Here is a 24,823-nt window from a genome sequence, read left to right as displayed (position 1 = left end):
ATTTCTGTCGTTTTAGATTTCTATTTAGAGCTACTTTGATGGAGTTGTGTTGAGATAAAATGTGTGAGATTTTCTGCGTTCGTGGCCCGTGCGCTACGGGCGAACAGACTTTTGGCGTGGCACTGTAAGACTTGAGCATCGTTTAGGCTAGCTTATCCACGGCAGTTCGTCAGATACCGTGCCCTGAAATAACTCTTTGACACTATCTTCGAGACCTTGAAAGTGCTTGGCCCCTTTGCTAACATCCCATCCACGAAGCTGTCTCTTTCCGCCTAGAAGATCTCCGGTACCTAAAGGATCACTTTCCCATGCCGTATATCCATTCTCTTCCTCCCCACGAAGTGTGCTTCTTAATTCGCTGCTCGACATAACCGGGTCGATGCCCTGAACCTGGATACGCTCTTTTGGCCATCGTATCGCTGGGGCATGTAGATCTAGGAAGCGTCTCGCCTTGAAAGCATGTGTAATGACGCGGATTCGTTTTGGGTAGTTGCCTGTAGCTTTTCTGAATAAAAGGATGCTGAATAATAGGTTTTGGAATGAATCGGTCGCTTGTTCTTCCAGTAAGATATAGCCTCTATTGTGTAATCGATGGGTTCGTCCACCACCCATATGGCCTTCTGCCAGCTCTTCTGCTAGGGCTGCATGATAGTATGAGCGTGCCTCCGTCTTCAGAGATTCAGAGCGTTTAGTGGCTCCACCACTGAGGACGAGGATGCTCTTGGGAGGGTGCTCTGCGTCCGTCCCAACAGTCAAAGCATCGATACCAGCTTTGACATGAGCCAGGAACGTCTCGTGCTCGCCTATCTTGCCTGTTGCCTCGTCTGACTTTTGGAAGGGCGCTAGTAGCCAATTAGGCTCGTAGTGAGGACTGCGCAGTGGGAAGCTGGCGTCATCTGCATTCGGAAGGAAGATGGCATGGCAGCAAACAATGATGAGATTGTCCGCACTCGGATAGCTCGGTAGTGGAATTACATGATCCGGATGAACAAAGTCGGGGTTATCGGGCGCTCTCCATTGAGAAGCACTGACGTGAGCCCCAGCTGCTGACACGGCGGTGGCCGTGGCGGATGCTGATGAAGCCTTGGACTTGGATCTCGGTAGGCCCACTAGTGGTGCGGCTGAGGCCATGGCGGCTCGTACCGCTTAGTGGATATGGCGGGTCTACGAGGACTGGGTTGGAAGCTTGGTAGAGAGCGAACAGGAAGTTCAGTCACTGCAGTCTCAACTATAATGGACAGTACCACGATGCGGGGCAGTCGTACTGGATATGACGCGGGCCAAGAGTGGGAAATATCAACGTGCTGCTTTCCGGAAAGGAAAACGAACTATTTTGGTGGTGTGGCTGACATCCATAAGAAGTGTACAAGTTTGTGTTTTGTTGAGACGCGGATGACGGAAGGTGCGAGCTGCCCTTCCCCGCGCTGTCATGTTCAAGCAAAAAGGAAGGCAGGAAGGAACGCATCGCATTGCTTTCCCGTCGCTACCGAGAGAGGGAACTTGAGGGTGTCTTCTTTTGAGCAGCTAGGAACTAATGGAAAAGATGGCACGTGATGTCTTGGGTGAAGCGCACAGGCTCTTGCCCATGGGCGTCCTATGGTGTTCATCTGGACAAATGCGACGTCGAGAAGAATTGATAGCAGCGACTCTGCATCACCGTTGAAAGCTAGCTTAAATGCCCGACGGCGCGTAACAGACCCATGTAGAGCATGCGTCTGCATCGAGCTGCCAATGTGTCGAGTGCATGGCGGTAGAGATGTGAGCCAGCGGAGAGATGAAGGGTCCAGGAACAAGCCTACAACGGCGACCCACTGCAGCGGATAGGAGACCTCACCAACGGCCTGGACCCTGTCAACGCACTGCCATGGAGCGACCTTAGCAGCAGCCAAACAAAGTCGCCGTGGGAGCGATGCAGCTATGCGCGCAGAAACTGATGTGGCGACGTGTAGTGACGAACCGAAAATGTACCGGGCCTATTCAAAGTATCAATCGCTCCGACCATTCACTCGTATACTTTGGTAGCATGGGTTACAGTGCCAATGCATGTAACCCTTTGTAGAGAACGTGAAGATCTGTGGGAGTGGATCCGCCTGCGGAGCAACCTTGGAAGGATGCTGACGTCGACCGTGCTACTACCCCTAGCTTGAGACATTCGACGCGCAGCCAAAGACGGGAGCCATCTTGTCCATGTCAAGCCACTTTGCAGCGGCGAGCGTTGTTGTGCATACGGCAATCTGCAGAGTGAAACCAAAGCAGATGTGGGCATAGTGGCTGCGCAGTATGTGCCCGGCAACAGCGAAAAGGGTAGATTCTGGGTGAGGCTGAGCAGGTATAAGCGTGGAGCTGATTAAGGCCTGTCTCTAATTTTAGCCGTCGTGGCCGGTCTAGCGCCACACTGACAGACGACGGCGACTGCCATGTGCTCTACTCGTGTGCTTCACCGCCAGCAGGTTTTCCGTCGTCGGTGAATTCAAGTAGAGGCGATTGCCCGTTCTTGTCGAGACAGTCCCACGAAAGTACTTTCGTTAAAGGAGCGCCCGCCTACAAGCTGAAACCTGGCAGCACTTGGAGTCGACCAATAAGTCGTGTTTCAGCGCGGCCGTTTTCCTAGCGCAACCCTCCCCATCCCGCTCCAAGGGGTATAGCGCGCGTCCCTTCAGCTTTCTCAGGCCTGAAGCGCCCCAGACATTCCATCCACCTTTATCAAGCGACACCCCGAGTTGTGCGCTGACTACTTTTCTCTATCTCAACACTATCCTTCTCTACCGCCTATTCCTTTTTCTCGAAAACATCGCCATCTGCAGCGCCGGCCCGTGGACTGCAGCACGTCATGGCGTACAACAATAACCAAGGTTATAACCTTGGAGACCCCAACACTGGCGTAGGCGCCCCTGAACCCGCAGGCAGCAAAGGCACCGTATACTGACAGCTACCCAGTACGACCGCCAGGAGCATGACGACGAAGTTGGTCGCTCGCTCTTGCACGAGAACCCTACCGGCGCCCACTCAGACCCTTTCTACGGCAACCCTGAGGTCCGCCCACACTCGACCTACAGCTTGACCGAGTCGTATGCCACCGACAGGCCAACACAATACCCCGGCCAGGCCCACGACGGCGCTGCCTACTCGGCGACGGGCGGTTACGACGCCCCGGGCGACTTCGGCGCTCCTCAGCGAGCTCCATCACCATACCAGAGGAGCGAGACCAGCTCAACCGAGGCATGGAGGCAGCGACAGCAGCCCGGCGGAGGTGCTGCTGGTGGTCTCAAGCGTGGTATGACACGTAAGGTCAAGCTTGTTCAGGGCTCCGTCCTGAGTGCCGACTACCCCGTGCCTTCGGCCATCCAGAACGCCATCCAGGCCAAGTATCGCAATGACCTCGAGAGCGGCAGCGAGGAGTTCACACACATGCGCTGTAAGTCTTCCATTCTACCCGACTTTTCCGTCCGCCTCTAACAGCTGCAGACACGGCTGCGACATGCGACCCCAACGACTTCACCCTCAAGAATGGCTACAATCTGCGTCCTGCCATGTACAACCGTCACACAGAGCTGCTCATTGCCGTCACCTACTACAATGAAGACAAGGTTCTTACCGCCCGTACTCTGCACGGTGTCATGCAAAACATCCGCGACATTGTCAACCTGAAGAAATCCGAGTTCTGGAACAAGGGTGGCCCAGCCTGGCAGAAGATTGTTGTGTGCCTGGTCTTCGACGGTATCGACCCTTGCGACAAGGGCACTCTCGACCTGCTCGCCACCATCGGTATTTACCAGGACGGTGTCATGAAGAAGGATATCGACGGAAACGAGACTGTTGCCCACATTGTAAGTTTGCGTCGTCATCAATCTCATCCTTTCCAGCTAACAAGCCAAGTTTGAATACACCACGCAATTGTCCGTCACGCCCAACCAGCAGCTCATTCGCCCGCACGATGATAGCGCCAGCACGCTTCCTCCTGTCCAGATGATGTTTTGCTTGAAGCAGAAGAACACCAAGAAGATCAACTCGCACAGATGGCTTTTCACTGCCATTGGTCGTATCCTGAACCCTGAAGTCTGCATTCTGCTCGACGCGGGTACAAAGCCTGGACCCAAGTCGCTTCTCGCCCTCTGGGAAGGTTTCTACAACGACAAGGATCTCGGTGGTGCTTGCGGTGAGATTCACGCTATGTTGGGTAAGGGCTGGAAGAACCTCCTCAACCCGCTCGTGGCCGCACAGAACTTCGAGTACAAGATCAGTAACATTCTCGACAAGCCGCTAGAATCCTCCTTCGGATACGTGTCTGTCTTGCCTGGTGCTTTCTCTGCCTACCGATACCGCGCCATCATGGGCAGGCCGCTCGAGCAGTACTTCCACGGTGACCACACACTCGCCAAGATTCTCGGAAAGAAGGGTATCGAGGGCATGAACATTTTCAAAAAGAACATGTTCTTGGCCGAGGATCGTATTCTGTGTTTCGAACTCGTCGCCAAGGCTGGCTCCAAGTGGCATCTTACCTACATCAAGGCCTCCAAGGGTGAAACCGATGTTCCCGAAGGTGTTGCTGAATTCATCGGTCAGCGTCGTCGTTGGCTGAACGGTTCTTTCGCTGCCGGTATCTACTCTCTTCTGCATTTCGGTCGCATGTACAAGAGTGGCCACAACCTGGTCCGCATGTTCTTCCTGCACATCCAAATGCTCTACAACATATTCCAAACCATCATGGCTTGGTTCTCCCTGGCTTCCTTCTGGCTCACTACTGTCGTCATCATGTCACTTGTCGGTACCAAAACCGATGATCGGGATGCCTGGCCATTCGGAAACACTGCCACGCCCATCTTCAACGTCATCGTCACCTATCTCTACCTGGCATTCCTGGTCCTGCAATTTATTCTGGCCTTCGGTAACCGTCCAAAGGGTTCCAAATGGACTTACCTGGTCTCTTTCTCCGTCTTCGCTCTCATCCAGTTCTACATCGTCATCCTGTCCATCTACCTCGTTGTCCAGGCGTTCACGAACCCGTCGTCGCAGAAACTCGATACCTCGTCACCAGAAGCATTTGCCAATTCTTTCTTCTCGTCCAGCGGAGTCGGTATTATCATCATCGCGCTTGCGGCTACCTTTGGTCTCTACTACGTCGCCTCGTTCCTGTACATGGACCCATGGCACATGTTCACCTCGTTCCCGCAATACCTGCTCATCATGTCGTCCTACGTCAACATTCTCAACGTCTACGCCTTCTCCAACTGGCACGACGTTTCCTGGGGTACCAAGGGTTCCGATAAGGCAGAGGCGCTTCCTTCTGCCAAGACAGAAAAGGGCGCTGACGGTAAATCCAACGTCATCGAGGAACCGGATCTGCCACAAGCCGACATCGACAGCCAGTTTGAAGCTACCGTCAAGCGCGCTCTTGCTCCTTACGTACCGCCTGTCGAGAGTGACGAGAAGACGCTGGAGGATTCCTACAAGTCTTTCCGTACCCATTTGTGTACGGCCTGGATCGGTTCGAATGCCACTCTTGCGGTTGTCATCACCCAGGATAACTTTGACCGCTTTGGTTTCTCTGTAAGTTTTTGCCCTGATCGCTCTGAATGATCATTACTAACAAAATAACAGTCTAGCGCCTCGGGCAGAACCGCGCATTTCTTCCAGGCCCTTCTGTGGGCTACCGCTGCTCTTGCTATTGTCCGTTTCATCGGATGTGTTTGGTTCCTTGGCCGTACTGGTCTCTTCTTCTGTGTTAGGAAGAGGTAAATGGTCCCCAAGCCACCATCTGGTCAAACCAACAAGCCTTGACGGCAACGGCCAGACCTTTGCATTTCCCCCATGCCTTCGATTCCCACTTAATCATGTTGGCGTTTCTTGGTGTTCCAGCGCGAGCTAGGAGCTACGTGGTCTGTTTAACACAACAAAAATACCTCAAGATCATGACCTGCCATTGTACCATCTTGTACTGAAATGTTTGGGGGGGTTGTCACATTTTGCGAAACTATTATGGGAAATGGAGGAGATATACCGTATATCACATTTGCACGATTAGCTTTTGCTCTTGCGGGGTGTTTTTATTCTAGATTGAATACCAGAATATGTTTTTTAACAAAAAAAAAAAGACAAATGCTTCGTCCATTGATCATGTAGTCATTTGTTTACTGGTTTACGTCACACGCTGTGGGTCTGTTCCAATTTCTGCTTCTTTTTTGTTCCTGAAATCCCACCCAAGTATGAGCACCTTTGCTCCATTTCCGCTCCTGTTCTTCTTCAAAAAGAAGACTGCGACTCAATTCGAACTCAGAGCAAACATAGATCGCCTTTATCGACCCAGTGCATACAAGACTGGATCACACCCTGCTCGACAAGGTAGACATGCAGATTTGTACGCTACTAGTTTTTCCGGTTTTCTATTATAAAAAAGGTTGAAGCATTTTATATATAACCCATCATAAAATGTTTTTTGTTTGGATATAGGTGAAGGCGTATTTGTGTGACTGCAGTAGAGTTTTTCCAAGACGTGAGTGCAAATGGGCGGCGAGGTAGGACTTACCTTCACTTTGGCAGGGATATCGGAAGCCTCGACTATACGTAGGTAAAGTCCACGCGTGTGAATTACATAACTTTTTTTTTTGTTTTTTTGCTTGCCGGTCATTCACTCTTCTGTCTTTCTTTTCTTGCGAAATAACGTACGTCACTGACTTCGCTTTTCTCGTCAACTCTTCATGCCTACATGGCACATGACCCCCCTCGTGTTTCCGCACTTTCATCCACCGCTACAACCACTGGCCCAGTAAAAGACCGTATTTGCCTAGTAGTAGGACTTGGCCCTGTTGAGCCGGATGAGTGAAAGCTCTATACTGTCTCTTCGCAGCATGCTTGCCATTAATCTGTTTGCGTTCGAAGTAGGTGGAGTCAAGCTTGTGAAAGCTCTAGACTGTGCGTATCTCTCGGATAGTACTATTGGTTCCAAGTCAAGAGTCAGGGCTGGTGGCGAAGAACAGGAGGAAGAGGAAGAAGAAGGGGAAGGAGAAGAATTCGGTGGGCTGGATGGACATAACGGCGCTGTTGAGGGTGTAGTTGATGTGGTTCGGTTTGTTGCTGATGATGATGAGGTGGTCGTGGGATCTGTTGGTAACGAGACTGAGAAGGCGGAGTTGTGCCGATATGTTCTTTCCTTCGTCTTGTCCAAGTAGAAGTTTTGGAGGAAGACGTTGAACTGGGTTGCTTGGTGAGGTTGGGCCGGAATGTACATGATCGCCTTTTAGGATGGAGGATTTCGTGGAACTGACCGATCTTCTTTGTAGCAGTTGAGATGGTAGAGAGGAGGGTGTTGTTGTTGCCACACTTGAGAGCTTCGTGGTAGACTCCTATGGGATGAAGAAATGGTTGGGATGAAAATAACCCTTGTGAGCATCTAGTAGGTGTTGGAAAAATTATTACTTATCACATTGTGCACTAAATCTCAAGAAATTGTTGGTTGAATATGGTCATGGTTGTGTGTACCGTGGTTCATTTACAACCCGTCCATCTCATCAAGACATTGCACGCAGCCAGGATTCACGAGGCAACCCTAATATTCGCCTCCCAGTCGCAAACAGTTGTCCTCCAACTACCAGTGCCCAATTCAAGCTTGAACTGACTCCTATATGTCCTGCAGCCGTCACAAGGGCCATGCTCTTCCTTGTCGTCTACAACAGGCCACTCAACGACCTCCCATTCTTCGCCGAGTTCCTTTTCGTTATCGGAACGTTGGTCGTCGGTCTTTGGTTCCGAAACGTTGGTATCGTGTGCTTCCACCAAAAGTCAGTCGGGTAAGACGATTTGATGCGTGACTGGACAACTGCGTTACCTTCTTTGCTCATAGGCTTTGAGCCTAATATCCTATTACCTAGGCGAATCTGATACGATAACAGAGACCCTGAGGGGTGATAGGTGCCACCCTGCTGCGACATTGTCGATTAGGGAACGCTACTTTGCCGTGCCTTGGTAGACTATCCGACTTCAGAATATCACACTGTTGATGCAACGTGCATAAAGGACAAGGCAAAAGATTTTTATGATGTTGCAGCCCACTACAAGGCTCCTTTCGATGACTGTCCGTCGGCTGACAATAGTGTTGGTTGCCTGACGGGGCGCAGCCTCGTTACTTCATTCCTGCAGGGTTCCAGAACGGGCAATCATCTGCATCGAAACCCCGGATCTGACGGCTCGCCACAGAACGTGAAGAGAGACAAGTTTCTGGCCCATGATTTCGTTCAGGATAGCCGACTCTAATCTTATTGGCGAAACTCATTCCACCTGAGTTATCCTTGACGAAATCTACTTGAAAGGTATTCTTGGATGCATATATTCATAGCACAAGGAAATTTTAGATGGACTATATTTTTAAGAGACACAATGACGTATGTTGACGATGAACATCCTCTTACTGATAATAGTCGGTATCGTGGTTCGCTATGCAACATCGCAAAGTCAAAATGAACATTATGAAATTTTGTGTCTCTCTCACGCTCGCTCCATCTAGAAGCCAATACGCTATCTTCTCTTCTCGTCACCAGCTATGCAATGCTACACAATTGGGACAATAACGCCAAAAGTGTATATACATACAACAGAACGTCCATCAAGCAAACAATTAAGATAGGGAAACCGTGATATCATATCCTGCATCCATCCATGAGCTTTTTGTGCCCATAACCAAAGGTGAAAGGAATAGCCGCTGACGTCGATTGGAGTGATCGCTCGACCGCGAGATAGTGAAGGAAAACCGCTAGTCAGTCTGTCAAAAAAGTAAGAAAGATATGTCGGAACTGAAATCAACCATCTAGTGCTTGGGGCAGCAGCATACGTGTGGACCACTCTCGATAACCTCCTTGGTGGCCTGGTCTTCGTACTTCTTGAAGTTCTCCATAAAGAGCTTGCCGAGCTTCTCGACTTCGCCCTTGAAGTCGGCGGTACCGTTCCATGACTTGGCGGGGTTGAGCAGCTCATCAGGGACGTTGGGGCAGGTCTTGGGGACGGAGAGACCGAAGGTTTCGTAGGTTTCGTATTCGACGTTGGCGAGCTCGCCGGAGTGAATGGCGTCGAGGATAGCACGGGTGTACTTGAGAGGGCAACGCTAGGGGAATATTAGCATGTGTTCGCATGTATCTGTTAGACAGTCTTGGCTTACCTTGCCGCCTGTGGTGGCACCGGCACCGACCCAGCCGGTGTTGAGAAGCCAGGCGTTGGCGCCGTGTTGCTGAATCTTCTCCGCAAGCATCTTGGCGTAGCGCATTGGGTGCAGGGCGAGGAAGGGTTGAGCGAAGCAAGAGGAGAAGGTGGCTTGGGGCTCGGTGATACCCTGCTCGGTACCGGCCATCTTGGAGGTGTAACCAGAGATAAAATGGTACATGGTTTGCTCGGGGCTGAGCTTGGAGATAGGAGGAAGGACACCGCGAGCGTCGCAGGTAAGGAGGACAATGTTCTTGGGGTGGCCGTCTGAGATGCAGGGGATCTTGGTGTTCTCAATGTACTCGATGGGGTAGGCGCAGCGAGTGTTCTCGGTCAGGGTGTCATCGTCGTAATCAACAACACGGGTTGTAGGGTCAAAAACGACGTTCTCGAGGATGGATCCGAAGCGGATAGCGCCGTAAATGTCTGGCTCCTTCTCGGCAGAGAGACCAATGCACTTGGCGTAGCAGCCGCCCTCAATGTTGAAGACACCAGTGTCACTCCAGCAGTGCTCGTCGTCACCGATCAAGGCACGCTTGGGGTCGGCAGACAAAGTGGTCTTGCCAGTTCCGGAAAGACCGAAGAAAACAGTAACATCCTTTTTCTCGATACCCTCGTTCGCTGACGAATGCAGAGTGAGGACGTTGTGCTTGACGGGCATCTCGTAGTAGAGCACAGTGAAAATACCCTTCTTCCTGAATGATGGCATATAATGTCAGTGCATGCCTCAGAAAGCTCGTGTAGGGGCGTCGCTTACATCTCACCAGCGTATTCGGTACCGAGGATAACCATCTCCTTGTCGGCAAAGTTAAGGGCAACGGATGTTGACGAAGTCATACCACTCGTGTACCTGTTGGCAGGGAAAGCACCAGCATTGTAGATGGTGTAGTCAGGCTCGAAGTGTTCCAGTTCTTCTCTTGAAGGACGGATCAACATGTTGCGCATGAAGAGAGCATGGTAGGCACGAGCGCAGACGACTCGTACGCGTATCCTGTAGCGCTCATCCCAGCCGGCAAAGCCATCGACGACGTAGATGCGGTTCCTGGTGTTAAGGTAGTCGATAGCACGCTCACGGTTGATACGCCAGACCTAGACGACAAGGTTAGCAAATGAAACGAGATGCGCACGTGATGGTCTTCCGCATGGATCGATGGAACTTGATCCGTCATGCAGGCGCAAAGATGCGGGGCAGCCGAGCCCCATAACCGCCAAGTGCAGGGATGTGAACTCCATCGGGTATGTGGCTAGCGTACATGACGTCTGCCGCCAAAATTTCACAAGCCAAACCGCGGTTTGACGTAAGGCAGAAGTTTAAAGGGATTAGGGAATGCGGAGAAGCACTTACGTCGGTCTTCATCGGCTTGTTGACTGGGCCCCACCAGACATCGTCTTTTGACGTGTCTTCCTCGACGATGCGCTTATCCGAGGGTGAGCGGCCAGTCTTTGCTCCTGAGTATGCTGAGAGGGCGCCTGAAGCTGTGATGGCTGAACCAGTCTCATATACGAGCGCATCTTCATAGAGGGCAGCGACTGAAGGGTTGGCGATCTAGTGGACTTGTTAGTGTTGGAATCGAGGTTGATGGGGCAAGCTTACAATGGCTACACGGTCATAGTCGATGTGTGCCTTGTCGTGGAGAGCTTCTTCAATCTCCGTGTGCTCCTTGTTCGGCCTGTGAGGAACATGTCAGTCTTTGTTCACCTATTTCAGGTCAATTGACCTTGGAAAGGCAGGGTCACGCACGCAACGCCGGAAGGATGGAGGTTGGTCTTGTTGACGGTTTGAGAAACCATGGTGTTGGATATGAGTGGAGAGATGGAAGACGAGTGGAAATTGGAACGCTGTTGTTTTGACACCTGTTGACGGGCAAAGTCTTGGGCCAAAGGAGCTGGGCTTGCTGTTCGAATGACGGGGTCCTCGGTAGCTTTAATACCATTCGAAGCCATTCTGACGACGTCGTCTGCGCTCAGTCTGGCAATGCTGGGCCGGGGACAAGCTAGCGCTACTGGAGCTGATTGGGTAATGGTGCGTGTTTGGGTAGTGGGAGTGCCGGTCGGCTCACGAGGGACGAAAATAACGCGGAGCTGGGCACGAGAGCTGGGTGACTTCGGAAGGAGCGCCCGGCAAGTGTAACCACAACCACCAGCTTTATGGCCGATGAATCTTAAGCCGATGCGCATGGATCTCCTATTTTCCAAAACTAGAACTAAAACTAAGGGGAGGTTTGCGGTCACTGTTGTGTCATGGTCGATGACATTTTCGCTGCAACGGAGCCCTCGTGACGATTGTAACGACTGCGTGAACTGCAATGTGCGGGCTGGCATTGGCTGGAAGGGCTGATCGCACTTACCCCACATTCACGCTCGCTGGATGCGGTAAAGGCTCAACGACCTTTCGTCATTGTTTCATTGGCCACATTTCGGCTATAGCCACGTCTTGGCCTATTTTTCGCCGGCATGCGATTGAATCGTAGACCGTGTGATGCTTTTCCGAGGTCTACTGGAACAATTACGAGGTACCTGCGGCAAATGCCGCATACCTCCAACACAGCAACTTTGCGTCAGTACTGCGCGCATCACGATAATCAATAGCAGATAGCGTAGCCTGGCCACAGCGAGGCGGTGCAAGATACCACAGTTCCGGTTCCAGCTCGTGTGCGGTTTGCGATCCACACAAACCCCTGCACGATGATGGAACGCTGTTCGGCTTAGCTCTCGATTTCACAATGCACAAATCAAGCGCCTCGGACGGATGGCACTGATAATCGGAAAAGCTGAGGCATTTCGATGCATCTCACGATGCCTTGTTAAGCCGACTTCTTGCGAGATTGAGTTTGCATGTGTCAAGTGCCGAGCATCTCGAATGCGCGCTGGGTTAATCCCGCATGTCCTTCGACAGCCACGGTAGAGAACATCACATTCATTGCGTCCTCAGACGCCAAGTACAGTGGAAGCTACTGCGTGTTTGTACACATGACAGCTGCGCTGTCAAGAATTACTATTAATTGCTACACCGCTTGAAAATCTCTATACGAATGGCACTATGGTGAACGCTAGAGTCCAGCCTGTACGTACACCAAACCTCTAGCACATGCTCTAGATCCCCAAGAGGCATTTCGCGGGGAATGCACGAGGCGGAAATGAGCCCCACCCTGCGCTGGGATGGGCCGTTCCAAAGCTGCGTGCTAACCCAGCCTTGCGCGTTCCGGCCGCGGGCAAGCTAGGAGTTTTCCGGAACCCGCATCTTCACAGCGACAACCAAGCCATGTCGCTGCACACTGTGCCGAATTCTCTTTTTTTTTTCTGCCTCAAGCTGCGTCGCCGCTCTGTGTCTTCTTGTTCTTTGCCGTCTCCTTCTTTTGTTTGCGCGCCGCTGGGCTGAAGAATGACTTGATCTGGCGCAGGCCGCCCAAGTAAAGCCAAGTGCAGAAGAAGACGACTGCAAAATTGAAGAAGATGTAGGCCCACATAATGCCAAAATCGCGCCAGATGGACTTTGGGAAGACGTTGAACGAAGCTGCGAAGGCGTCGCCCGTTGCGTACTGACAGAACCCACAAGTACCGTCTGGCTGGGCTTCGACATAACCCCCCGCTTGCTGCGCGAATTGACCGGCATACGTCTGACAGTCTTGGCCAGGTGGGGGTGGAAAGATCGCCAACTCGTTAGTCTCGCATCTGATTTCTTGACCTTGAACAAGTAGCGCGAGGAACCCTTCCAGTAGGTACCGGAAAGGCGTCAAATGGTACATCCAGGATTGCCTAGGTCTGCAGTCAGTCTACCTGTTATAAGCAGTTCGTGGACGGAATTTCTTACCAGAATGTGGGTAGTCCGTTGTATGGCACAACTACACCACAGAAGGAGACGATGAAAGTAAAGAACAGCGGCACAAGTAGTGACGCGAGTAGCTCGTTAGGAGCAAAAGAGGCGATGGCCTGTCCAAAGCCTAGATAGAAGACCTCGAAGAGCATGACGAAGAGCCAAACACTCGCCGCGGTGTATGTATCGCGAGGAAAGCCAGGTGGGAAGTACCAGCAGCACCAGTAAATGGTTCCAGCGACGATACGGTATGGTAACTCGCTAAGTATGGTACCCCATACCATCGCCGTCCAGGAGTAGATCTTAGCGCTGCCTTCGCGGGACTCATAGATGCCACGCACGCTGATGAAGCGGGGTTGTAGTTGTTGGATCAGAGGAGGCGCAATAGTGAGGGTCATGAAGATGGAGAAGAGTCGTGATTGCATATCGATCTGACTTTGTCCGAGATTCCAGAAAGTGAAGCCGTTGAACAATCCAGTAATGATGTGCAACATGACCATACCTGATACCTAAATATAGGTGTAGAAAGTCAGTAAATGTCTCATATGCAGTTCGTACATGGAAATGACTTACGTATGGAGGGTCTCGCCAAATCGCCACGAAACTTCGCTTGACAACTGTAAGCCATTGTTGAATGTATGGCATCGCATATTCTCGGTCGTCACGGGCTTCATCGTTCTTCGATGCGTCACGTCTGCTGGCGATGATCTCCTGTATCTCCTTGCCCAGCTTTTCGTTTTCCGGGCTCTTCTCCCAGACGTCACCCCAGTCCTGGCCCTTATAGTCGGGATTACCAGCACCTATAGCCTCCAGCATGTATTCGGCAGGGTTAGTCTTGGGGCCAATCTTCTCAGCGCCGTTATTCTGAAGATACTCGATCAGGTTCTGTGAGTCGTGGCCTAGATCACCAAAATAAACCGTTCTACCCCCAGATTTGAGAAGCAGGAGCTGGTCAAAGTGCTCGAATAGAACAGCACTGGGCTGATGAATTGTGCAAAGAATCGCTTGTCCAGCATCCGCAAGCTGAATCCAAGTCAGTTAGCGGTCATATGCGGTACAGATTCGTCAAACTTACCTTGCGCAAGAACCGGACAATGTTAAAAGCAGCACCAGAGTCCAAGCCAGACGTAGGCTCATCAAGGAACATTAGCAGTTCGGGTTTGCTTGCAAGCTCCACACCGATGGTCAGACGCTTCCTCTGCTCTTGATTAAGTCCATTTCCAGCGGTACCAATAGCTGCTCCAGCGATATCACGCATCTCCAGCAAGTCGATAATCTTCTCAACATAATCGTACTTTTCCTGGATAGGTACTTCTTTCGGTTGTCTCAACCGTGCTGAGAATTGAAGTGCTTCGCGTACTGTCGCCGTTGATTCGTGTACATCCATTTGCTCTGCAAAACCGGTGCTGCGTTGGAAACTATGGGGCAATGGCTTCCCATCGACCAAGAAGTCTCCATGAACGACGCCAAAGTCGATGCGCTGAGCGAGGGTGTTCAACAGTGTCGTCTTGCCGGCACCTGAAGCACCCATCAAGGCAGTAAGCTTGCCAGGCCTAACAAAACCTTGTACGCCCTGCAACAACGTCCGTTCGCCCTTCTCGTATGGAATAGTGTAGGTGATGTCTTGGAATGTAAAGATAGTCTCGTTCTTCGCTACCCCTTCGGCTGTCTTGTCGGTGTCGTCGTTGTCGCTGGAGGAGTGTTTCTCGCTAACTGGCTCACTGTTGCCAGCTTCTTCATCCTTGGGCAAAGTCTTAGTCTCCATCTCCTTCTCAACAGTCTTCGGCACCTGACCGCGCTTGTAGATTGTTACAGCACCTCCACCTTTATTTGGTTTCTGGATCTCCATACCAAACGCGGTGAGTGCGACAAAGAAGAGGAAGAAGGCGCAGATGAAACCAAAGTTGCGCCACAGGTGCGACCTACTGTAGCCAAAGGCTGCCGAGATGTAGTCTGGGCCGGAGACCGTAAGAGATCCAGGCGTGTTACCTTGAACTGCGCAAGACTGATACTGCTCCTGCGCGCCTGGAATCTGTGGCGCGATGAATGGAGGCACACATTGAATCTCTAGATTGTAAAACTCGTTTGCTAGGAGACCTTCGAAACCGTATTGGATAGGGTTAATCCATCTTAGCCATGAAAACCACGGATGCATCTTCGCCGGAGGAATCAGATAACCAGTATATACGACGAGTGCTTGTATGGCAACACCGGTAATTCGAGTTGCAACGTCCAAGGATCCTACCAAGGCGCCAATAGCTCGGAAGAAAGCATACATGGTCATCGTGATGATCCAGAGGAAGAGTAAGCTAATGAAGAATTGAGATGCTGTTCGTTGCAGGTTCGCCATGAAGTACACCACGATATCGAAGATGAAAACCTGAACTAGCACCAGGGGCATGTCGATTAGAGTTTGCGCAATCGCGTAGGCGGCTGGTCGATAGAAAGAGAACGTCTTGTGTTTCAATAGAATAGGCCGGGACTCGAAGGCAGACGTAAGCTCAGCGAGGGCGAGAAGGGCATTGAAAAGAAGCCTAAAGGTTGGTCGTCAAGTTAGTACTCGTCTCATGTAGTGCTTAGCAGGATATGACTTACATGAAGAAGATGACACCACCACGTGGAAACACGCCTTGTGCAGTGTTTGGAAGATTGTAAAAGAGCGATCCGACGATGAGAGCCTGGAAAAAAATACCTCCCCATTTTCCGATGAGAGATTGCGGATCTCCTACCATTACACGGAATTGGCGATCGGTGCAGGCAACGACTTGAGCTGGAAACGAGATCGTAAAGTTCTTCTTCTTCGTAGCCTTGGTGCGGGCCTCGTGACGCTCTTCGGCCTGTCGCTTGGTCTCCTTCTCAAACTCTTCAATCTCGGCAATGTTATCATTGGCTTGTTCGCTGTTGTGGAACGCTTCGCCAAAAGCCGCACCAGTGCGGGGAATGCGGTCCTCCCAGCCTTCCTTGATTTGTCGCTCGTGGTCATCTGTGACGGATGTCAAGAAGTCACTGGTAGTCCAACGCTCGGGTTGAACAAAGCCTAGGTTCTTGAAGTAGTCTGCAGCCTTCTCGGTAGGTCCAAAGTAGCAGCATCGTCCCTCGTGGATAACGAGAACTTTATCGAAAAGGTCATACAAAGACTCGCCTGCTTGGTAGAGCGCTACGGCAGTAGAGATTTGAGCCATGTTCGTAAGGGAACGCAGACTTTGGACGTATTCGAGAGCAGTACTCGCGTCGAGGCCTTTCGTCGAATTATCCCAAGATTGTACTGAAGCCTTTGTGACCATAGCCTCTGCAATTGAAACACGCTTTTTCTCACCACCTGAGACACCACGGATCATTTCGTTACCGACCTTTGTACCTAGTGTGTGTTCAATCCAGAAGAGTTTGGTAACCACACGAAGGAACTCGTTTACGTAGTCCTTGCGAGACTCGCCTTCTTTTCGTGACTCTTTGCCGGGTGTTCTTGTCTTCAGAGCAAATCGCAATGTGTCTTTGACCTTTAGTGTCGCGTAATGGAGGTCTTCCTCAGGATTGTAAAGCACCTCTGAACGATATTTCTTGCCCATCTCGTCGGCATCTGTGCCACCGTACGAGACATCGCCTGTGATCTCTTCAAATCCGTACCGTTGATTACCGATCATCTTGAGAAATGTGGAACAACCAGCTCCCGGTCTTCCGAGGACTAGAACCATCTCACCAGGTCTTATGCATCCAGAGAAGTCATCTAGAAGAGTTCCTAGATATTGGTGTAAGAAGTCAGTAATTGTCTCACATACAGTTTGTACAAAGATACCACTTACGAACAGGGGGCTTTCCGGCTGCCTGACGCGGCCCCTTGGTTACAAGGTTCTTGATGAGCCGAACTAGGTTCAGGAAGATATCTCCAACACTTGGCTGCAAAGCTGCTCCAATCCCCATGCCCTTGACTGTCAAGTGTTTAAATATAACACCTTGATGCCGGGTTTTCTCTTCTTCTGATGCCTCCTGTCTAGTACGCCCGAACATCTTCGACATGAGTTTGTTGATCTCATCTTCTTCCTCCTGGCTTCGCCCCGAAGCATTAGTGTTAGGCTTGCTGAGGCCGTTATTCTGACTCGTCATTCGTCGGGACAAGGCGCGGAACAGATCGTCTTCTGTCATGGGTCTGGAGTTCTTTGACTGCAAACCAGGCCGTTTCGCGACAGCGGCAGGCTTGGTGGATGGCTCGCCAGCTTCATGTTCCGAATCGGATGAGTCGTCTTGAAGAACTACATGTTCCTCAACTGGGTCTCCCGATGTCGTCTTTTGAAGGTAGTCATTGCCAGGGGTAGATGGTGTGATAACCGCGTTTCCAGACATGGTTTCTTTGGCTTGTTGTTCGTTTGTAACATCCTGGTTTGACCGGACTTCTGGGGATGCTACCACTGTGGAATTGGTTGAAGCTGTAGACAATTGCGTGCCATCTGCACCGTAATAGCTCCGACTGCTGGTATGTAAAGCATTGGAAATGAAAGTGTTGTGCGTGTTTGCGTTGTCGTTGTCGTCTGACACATTTGAATAGAGATTGGATTGTCGTTCCAAATCGTTATGTGAGCGCTGTTGGTTGGATCCTAGAGAATTCTCCGTAGTGTCGTTGCCAGACGCCATCGCGAATGGTTCCAAATTTAGGGGAAGCTAATTGATAGCAGTAATCGTCGTGAGGCTATTCTGAGGACATCCACTATACAATGATCGACAATAAACAAAGATGGCTGGAAGTGGCCGTTTGCGACGGTCTCAAGGGACTATCCGCGAAATTTACTGACTTTGCTGGGATTCTAGACGAAGGGCACAAGACTATAACATAGTCACCGTGCCAGGTAATTACGGTTTGCTGCGTGCGCACGCTTATTGCGGCCTCCATGTTTGCGACGCGTCGAGAGTTCGGGGCGAAGTAGTGATGTCATCATGTTGATGTTAGACTCAAGATCGGTAAATCGGAATCTAGCCTCGTATCCGAACCGAGAAGTGATTTGACGCCTCTTTGATCGATGCACGATCTGGCACGCACGCGATCGCCCCGCGGAAGCGCTAGGTGTCCGCGGGGAGCGGAGAGTTGGTGGTGCGTGGGCGTTTGGATAAAGCAGCGCAGTCGCTCCAGAAGCAAATGTGTGCGCAAGCTCGACTTTTCGATAATGTTTTCCCTACATCTCTTCTTCTAGTTGAGTAAAGGATCTAATACTGCACATTGCAGTACTTGCGCGCTGTTGGGCAAGGTCCTAGAGTTGCTTCGTGCAAGGGGCAATACTGCAATTCATCGATGCGTCAGGCAAGAGGAGCCAAGCGGTGCTTGTCAACACAGTCACTTGGCCCTCGCTCCAACTTTCGACCGATGCAGATTGACAATTTCCTTATCCAGTATCCATGCCGCGATTCACCAATTGTGCACTCATAAAGTCCTTCGATATTCTTTCTTCTCGTACTGTTCCGGACATGAGCACTTAGTGTAACACAGTCGAGTTAAAAACCAGAGCTATCACACGCTCGCCAGCATCGGCCAACGTATCAATTGCATATAAGTGATAAATGAAGATGAAGATGAAGATCGAGTCACAAGGTGTACAGATACGAACAGTCTGACCGGTACAATGGGATGGGTTGCTATCGCATTCGAATACTACATATTCAATCGTGCAGAGGCAGCATCCTTGGAGAGACTCGTCTTTTGAATGGAAAAGCTAACCCGATGTTATACATTATGATGTGTTGCTTCAACTCGTGCACATGGAATATCGCAAATATGTTATATGTACATTCTGCTCTGTATTACGTATAGTGTTTGTGAATCATATAATATTTGAGTAACTCTGACGCCAATATAGTTATTGATATATGTAAATTTTGTTTAGGATAATAACGATTGTGGGATTGTAACTATCAGTGGCTTATCGTCTATTGGTCAAGTCATCACAGTACCGAAGTAACTTCAATGAAAGCAAAACTAATTCCAGCTCGACCACAACAGTAAATTAGCAATCACAAAAGATATCTCCTTTTACTAACAAGCAGAGAAGGATAGCTTGCCGCTTCTGGGTTCACTCGAGCTTAGGTACCACTTATCGTTAGCTACCTAAGTGAGTAAGCAATCCCTTTTGGCTCCTATCAGTAATTACCAACTGCGAATTGTCGCAGGCCCACTTCCCTCACATGCAGAATTCTTGTCTAAGTAACCTTCATCGACGATTTCTACAAAGCCGCCTCATCCATGTTCCTAATCCAGCCCCACATCCACTTCACGGTATCCAAATGCGCTTGCACTCCAACTCTCTCATCGACAGTGTGGATATTTCCTAGACCAACCTGCTCCTTGTCCCAACCTGGCCCATACCTGAAGATGTTTTCGCTCAAGTCCCAGTAATAACGCGTATCCGTGTTACCGGTCATGATACCAGGGCTCACAAGAAGTTCTCTACCGTAGAGGGCGCGGGTGGTTCCCGAGAGAATTTGGTAGGGCGTCACAGCCTTGTTAGAGGCAGAGGTGTGGAGAGAAGTGGGTGTAACGGGTGCTGGTTCTAGCATTGTGGGTCCGTGGGAGAGAGTGATGCTAGAGGGGGTTTCTGTGCCGTTGAATGCATGCAGTGTGAGGTTGTACTTGTGCGCTACCTGAGCTGCAAGGGACGAGATGTGTGCTTTAACATCCGAGGAGCTTGAACCAACGTTTATGCGGTGGTTTACGGTTATCTGCGTGCGCTCAGGAAGTGCGTTTGTTTTCACGCCACCGTGGATTATGTCGACTGCCACGGAGGTCGTGAAGAGATATTTTATGCCTGGTCCCGCTTTTGCTGCTTCAAGTGCGAGAGCGTCTTTTGTTGGTTTCTTCGAACATGTTGCGCTTCGTTTAGAGCGCTTGTCGAGCAGTTTCCCTAGATGGCGGGGAAAGTCTGAGGCATGCTCGGCACCGCATTGGAGGAGACCTAGGTAAGGGTTTTCGTCAAAAAGATGAGGCTCGTAAGGGTTGGCTTCTATCAAAGTGATGAGCTCGCTGGCGACGCCGATGCCGTTGTGCGGTGGAGGGATGCTGCTGTGGCCGCCAGGCATGCGCACGACAATGTCAACGTCGACGTAGCCTTTCTCGGCGACACCAGGGATTGCGAAATTTGCTCCCCAGCTCTCAACGTTTACTGCGCCTTCATCGACGATGGCAGCGATGGAGTTGTGTCCAAGTTTCTTGACCAGGTAGTCCGCAAGGTGTTGCGCACCTTCCCGACCAGAGATTTCTTCATCGAATCCAAACGACAATATTAATGTTCTCTGAGGAGTAAAGCCAGCAGAAATCAACGCCTCCACGCTATTCAAAATAGCCATCAACTGGTTCTTGCAATCGCTCGCACCCCTACCCCAAACAAACTTCCCGTCATAGTGACCTGAGAAAGGGGGGTAGGTCCACTGCTTGACTGTAGAATCCGGAACTGGCACAACATCCTGATGCGCCATGAGCAAGTTAGGCTTCAAGCTTGCATCCGTGCCAGCCCACGTATACAGCAACCCATGGGTATTGACCTTCTCTAATTGCAATGTCGCGTGCGTGAGCGGAAAAGTTTTTCCAAGATAGTCTGCGAAAGAGTACATGATATCCCATCGCGGATCAGATCCGATCTCGCCCATGTCATCGTAGCTTTGCGTGGGGATCTTGACAGCACCCGATAGACGCTCAATGGCAACATCACGAAAAGCGTCCGATGTCAGGTAGCTCTCCATTTCATCCAACTCTTTCGTCCTCTTTGTCGGGAACAAGGGTTCGACTTGTAGGCATTGCGCTCCAGACTTGGCGTTGCTTAAGTCTGAAGGAAGGTGCCATGACGACGAGATGGGGGTGGTTGTATGACGTAGGAAAGCCAAAATTCCCAAGCAAAAGACAGCGCTGCCGATGAATTGACGATTGTACGATGGTCTGTACGACTTTGGAGGAGGTGCAGCTGATGTCTGCTTTTCCTTGTTATTGGCCGCCATTGTGATGAGTATTGAAGGTCGAAGGCTTGGAAGCTTGGAGCTCGGAGCGCTGGTTATGGACATTACGCGGGGATAACCGACCTCGGAGTAGTACGTACATACTAGTCTCAATCAGGAAGGTACATTCACGGACTGCAGTATTATTATCGGGTCGTCGAAACACTCGTATCTACTTCCCTGTCATCGTGTGCTCGGAGTGTAATTGCATCACAAACTGCTACAATCTCGCAATCGTTGCGCTCTCGAGGAACGCAACTGACACCATCTGTGACAAGTGAAAAAGAGATCATTCTCATCTGGATAGCTCCACCGTAGCCATCTCCAAGTCGTGTCCACTGTGGTGTCATATCCACAGAACGTAACGTACAATTCCCATCAGTGTTTATCGCCCCCACTCTTCAACATCGCCACCTATTTACTCCATCAAGCCTGAAACTTCCATCTCGGATGACGATCACCCATGGCCAGATCCTCCACTGTGTCGTGGAAACCGCGAGTATCTGGTTTCTCCAATAATATCCTCTCTTTCTCCTTGTTCTCCTTCTTCAAAACCACCAATAATGCCCCGACAACGACCAGATTCAGACATGAATACCCAAGTGCAAAGCTGTGCCCAAGAACGTATCGCGGCCCGGAATTTGCGCGGTACAGCTGCGTACCCAGCACTGCTCCCAAGTTGCCGATGCTGATCTGCATGGCATTCGCGGTCGCTCTCTTCGTCTGTCCACTTACGTTGATTGCAGGCCAGCAGAGGATCAACGCGACGGACGGGTATATTCCGATAGCGGCAAAGAAGGTCCCAACGTAGGAAACACCTGGCCGTGCCTTGGGATCGGTGTTCGCGAGCAGGATAATGTATCCGATGATCGCAACGGTGGACGTCGTGAGGATGAAGAGTGCACGACGGGCATAGCGCTCAGAAAGTATCGCCCAGAAAATCGTGAAGATTGTCGCAACCGCATAAGGTGGGATGGTAAGAAGTTGAGACTGGGCTGACGAGTAACCCATATCCCGAATAATCGTTGGCTTTTTACTGTTAGACAGGGATATTTGACGCATTCAGTAGTGCAAAGCGGCTGGCTTACCAAGAACAGTGATAGAGTATACAAAGGTAGACTCATAGTATGAAAGGCCAAGGCATACAACCAGATCTTGATGTCCTTGGCTGCAACCCGCACTTCGGCCCATGAAAACTTCTCGTCATTTGTCGCGTCACTATCAGCCTTCAGGCGCGCTTGTACAAAGGCTCGCTCTTCTTTACTGAGCCAGCTGACTGTGCCGGGATAGTTGGAAATGAACCAATATGCGACGATTGCGATCACGATCGTGAGAAGGCCCTCCTATAAATTTTGTTAGTATAAGGACGACCCACGGACAAGCATACTTTCCAAAATGAAAATCCATCTCCAACCAGCATATCCGCCAACATTGCGCATATGCGCAATGCCCCAGGCTAGGATCTGAAGCAGTCAGTACAAGCGATCAAACTTGCGATGTGGGCACAACATACTCCACCAAAAGCTCCAGCAAGTGAAGCGCAGCTGAAGAACAACGAGATGCGGTACTGGCGTTCGTTTCTTTTGTACCACATTGAAAGGTAGTACACAACGCCTGGAAAGAGCCCGGATTCAGCGACACCCAAACTGTGCTCAAGTCAGCCCATTTGTTTTAGTGCATTGCTTGTACGCTAAGTACTTCCCAACAACTACTCACAAGAAACGCACGGCAAAGAAGCCCTCTCGATTCTGTGTGACACCCATCAATGTTGCGACAACCCCCCAGACCAGCGTGAGTGTCGGTAGCCAAAATTTCGGCGTAGTTCGCTTGAGAATGATGTTGCATGGAATCTCGAATAGTACGTAACCGATGAAATACAGTGTAAGACCAGTGAGATATTGGTTTCCAGTCATATGTAGGTCGTCCGTGAGGCCTTCGATACGGGCGTTGGCGACTGGTGAGAAAGGTCAGTATAAGGTGCATTCGTTGTGGGTAGGGCGCGTAGCACCATTGCTGCGATCAAGAAAACTCAACAGATATAACACTGAAACCGCGGGAAGTAACCTCAGATCCAGTGTTCTTAGCAATTTCTTCTCGTTGATGGTACCCTGAACAACCTCTACATCGCTGTCAGATGAGTCGGACACGGCAGGCGCGTTGTGCTTCTCCGATGCCATGATAACGGTCGCACTGGAAATGGACCAGAGATGTTGAGATGATTTTTTTCCATTTTGCGACAGCCGGGCACTAACGCCTACTTATCAACTCGCTATTCTCGAATTCTCCATAGCTTGGGATGATGCAAGAACGTGGGTTGAGCAGCTCAAGCCGCCGCAGCGTCATGACCATGGGCTCATGCACATACCCAGGCATGATCGTGGGCTGTCATTGGAGCGCATGGCACGTCGCGTTCGATGCGAGGTCTGATGCATGTTGACAGGTCCAGCTTTCCTCGGCATCGTTGCATAACATGGCGGAATGTTGCAAGGGCTTATGAGGTCTGGTTGTACACGAAATCGAGGGGTGGTATGTCGTGATTGTAGATCGCTGCTACTAGCCGCCTCTGGTATAGGTCCGGAAGAACCGCGTTGCCATTCGCTGAAGACCACACGTAAGACATCTTGAGCGAGTAAGCAAATTCCTAGCCTTCTCAAGCTGTTTACTTATCTATATAGACATTCGCGCTTCTGATCTGGTGGTGGAGACCGCCTTACACATCGATTAGCGTTTCCGCATCAAGATGGATGGGTGCTAAGATAGGTGGAATGCACACTACGCTGATAGAGAGTGGAAGGATACTACTATCAGTAGAAAGTCGTTGTCGGATATCATTATAGATAGGTTAATCTACCTAACCCTAGGTAATCCGACGTCGTCTTTCTATATGTGAAGTTGTCCTCTCATTACACCTCTCTCGCTCTGGCCTTTCTTCTATGACGCCCTGTGAATCCTGGGCGCTAACATCAGGAAATTCGAACCTCACGTTGTTATTTACCACCTTCTTCCCTGGTGGGTTCGTTGCCTCACAAACCACCTCTTTCGTCCTCTTTATTAACACGCCTAGCTCTCTCTTCGGTTTCAGTCCGAAAGCGCCAACCCACCTCTCCGCAACTGCGATCGTATGTAACCACCTCACTCGCCTCCAGCTACTGAGCTTGTACTCGTGTAACAAGATATGCCCCAGTGTGTGTATATCCCTTCGAGCCCGTGTGAGCAAAGCCGTAGTCTTCTTCTCGCCTACCACATACTCGCTACTCGTCTCTCGATTCAAAGAAGGTAACACATTCAGCGCGTCATGAAGTCGGCGCTTGTTGCTCAGAAAGACGTTTTGTGCGGTGAGATCGCGGGCAGGCGGATGCATGTAGCCAGCGGAAAGGCCAAAGATACCCCAGCCGAAAGACTCTTGTGGAAGGGAGCCTCTAGCGAGTATCTCCTCAAGGACCGCGACTGCGCAGTCCCACAGGAGTGTGAAGAGGTCTGGGTCTTCCTTCCCTGACCCAGCGGGTTGGGCGCTATATGTGCAATCTTGCGCTGCTGCGAAGGAGAGGGCGAGAGTGTTGAGCGATGGGTCTTGAGGCTTCGGATGCCGAGGCGGCCTCACATCGCGCGAGAAAACTGTTGTATTGGGTTGCTTGCTATAAGGTCCATATAGCCCTACCATCGATTTGGCGTGCTGTAAAAGATGTAGGAAACGCTCGATGTTGGTCATGGTGATAGCGTCAGCGATAACGTCTTTGTTGAGTTGCAACGCTGCTATGTCGTTCTCTTTCATCGGAAGTTGTCTATTAAAGTAGCTGGAAATGGTCTTTGGTGTAGATTGATCTTTGAGATTGCGAGGATTGTACGACCAACTGGTAT

General features: G+C 50.7%; 8 protein-coding genes across 8 annotated transcripts; 2 read left to right on the top strand and 6 right to left on the bottom strand.

Annotated features, from left to right (window-relative positions):
* Positions 1-147: 147 nt before the first annotated feature.
* Positions 148-1,131, bottom strand: AA0111_g8922 (hypothetical protein; the record flags this gene model as incomplete). The annotated part of the gene is made up of 1 exon (XM_028655423.1): positions 148-1,131. One exon carries the CDS (start codon positions 1,129-1,131, stop codon positions 148-150), a length of 984 nt encoding a protein of 327 aa, XP_028503648.1.
* Positions 1,132-2,830: 1,699 nt separating this feature from the next.
* On the top strand, positions 2,831-5,736 carry AA0111_g8921 (Chitin synthase G; the record flags this gene model as incomplete). The annotated part of the gene is made up of 5 exons (XM_028655422.1): positions 2,831-2,881; positions 2,938-3,415; positions 3,466-3,827; positions 3,877-5,547; positions 5,599-5,736. 5 exons carry the CDS (start codon positions 2,831-2,833, stop codon positions 5,734-5,736), a joined length of 2,700 nt encoding a protein of 899 aa, XP_028503600.1.
* Positions 5,737-6,845: 1,109 nt separating this feature from the next.
* AA0111_g8920 (hypothetical protein) lies at positions 6,846-7,166 on the top strand (the record flags this gene model as incomplete). Its single annotated transcript, XM_028655421.1, has 1 exon — positions 6,846-7,166. The coding sequence occupies one exon, from the start codon at positions 6,846-6,848 to the stop codon at positions 7,164-7,166; it is 321 nt and encodes a 106-aa protein (XP_028503647.1).
* Positions 7,167-8,743: 1,577 nt separating this feature from the next.
* Positions 8,744-11,130, bottom strand: AA0111_g8919 (Phosphoenolpyruvate carboxykinase [ATP]; the record flags this gene model as incomplete). The annotated part of the gene is made up of 7 exons (XM_028655419.1): positions 8,744-8,752; positions 8,822-9,091; positions 9,146-9,881; positions 9,944-10,275; positions 10,532-10,732; positions 10,781-10,856; positions 10,928-11,130. 7 exons carry the CDS (start codon positions 11,128-11,130, stop codon positions 8,744-8,746), a joined length of 1,827 nt encoding a protein of 608 aa, XP_028503548.1.
* Positions 11,131-12,491: 1,361 nt separating this feature from the next.
* Positions 12,492-17,626, bottom strand: AA0111_g8918 (Brefeldin A resistance protein; the record flags this gene model as incomplete). The annotated part of the gene is made up of 6 exons (XM_028655418.1): positions 12,492-12,942; positions 12,998-13,509; positions 13,574-14,023; positions 14,076-15,534; positions 15,596-16,736; positions 16,801-17,626. 6 exons carry the CDS (start codon positions 17,624-17,626, stop codon positions 12,492-12,494), a joined length of 4,839 nt encoding a protein of 1,612 aa, XP_028503547.1.
* Positions 17,627-19,204: 1,578 nt separating this feature from the next.
* AA0111_g8917 (Carboxypeptidase S) lies at positions 19,205-20,968 on the bottom strand (the record flags this gene model as incomplete). Its single annotated transcript, XM_028655417.1, has 1 exon — positions 19,205-20,968. One exon carries the CDS (start codon positions 20,966-20,968, stop codon positions 19,205-19,207), a length of 1,764 nt encoding a protein of 587 aa, XP_028503543.1.
* Positions 20,969-21,391: 423 nt separating this feature from the next.
* AA0111_g8916 (hypothetical protein) lies at positions 21,392-23,142 on the bottom strand (the record flags this gene model as incomplete). Its single annotated transcript, XM_028655416.1, has 5 exons — positions 21,392-21,994; positions 22,054-22,308; positions 22,479-22,611; positions 22,682-22,919; positions 22,974-23,142. 5 exons carry the CDS (start codon positions 23,140-23,142, stop codon positions 21,392-21,394), a joined length of 1,398 nt encoding a protein of 465 aa, XP_028503542.1.
* Positions 23,143-23,822: 680 nt separating this feature from the next.
* AA0111_g8915 (hypothetical protein) lies at positions 23,823-24,737 on the bottom strand (the record flags this gene model as incomplete). The annotated part of the gene is made up of 1 exon (XM_028655415.1): positions 23,823-24,737. One exon carries the CDS (start codon positions 24,735-24,737, stop codon positions 23,823-23,825), a length of 915 nt encoding a protein of 304 aa, XP_028503541.1.
* Between the last annotated feature and the right edge of the window lie 86 nt (positions 24,738-24,823).

Source organism: Alternaria arborescens (assembly GCF_004154835.1).
Source record: "Alternaria arborescens strain FERA 675 chromosome Unknown contig_23, whole genome shotgun sequence".
Taxonomy (NCBI): Eukaryota; Fungi; Ascomycota; class Dothideomycetes; order Pleosporales; family Pleosporaceae; genus Alternaria; species Alternaria arborescens.
The sequence above is the reverse complement of the archived record's forward strand: the minus strand, read 5'-3'. Positions and strand labels throughout refer to the sequence as shown.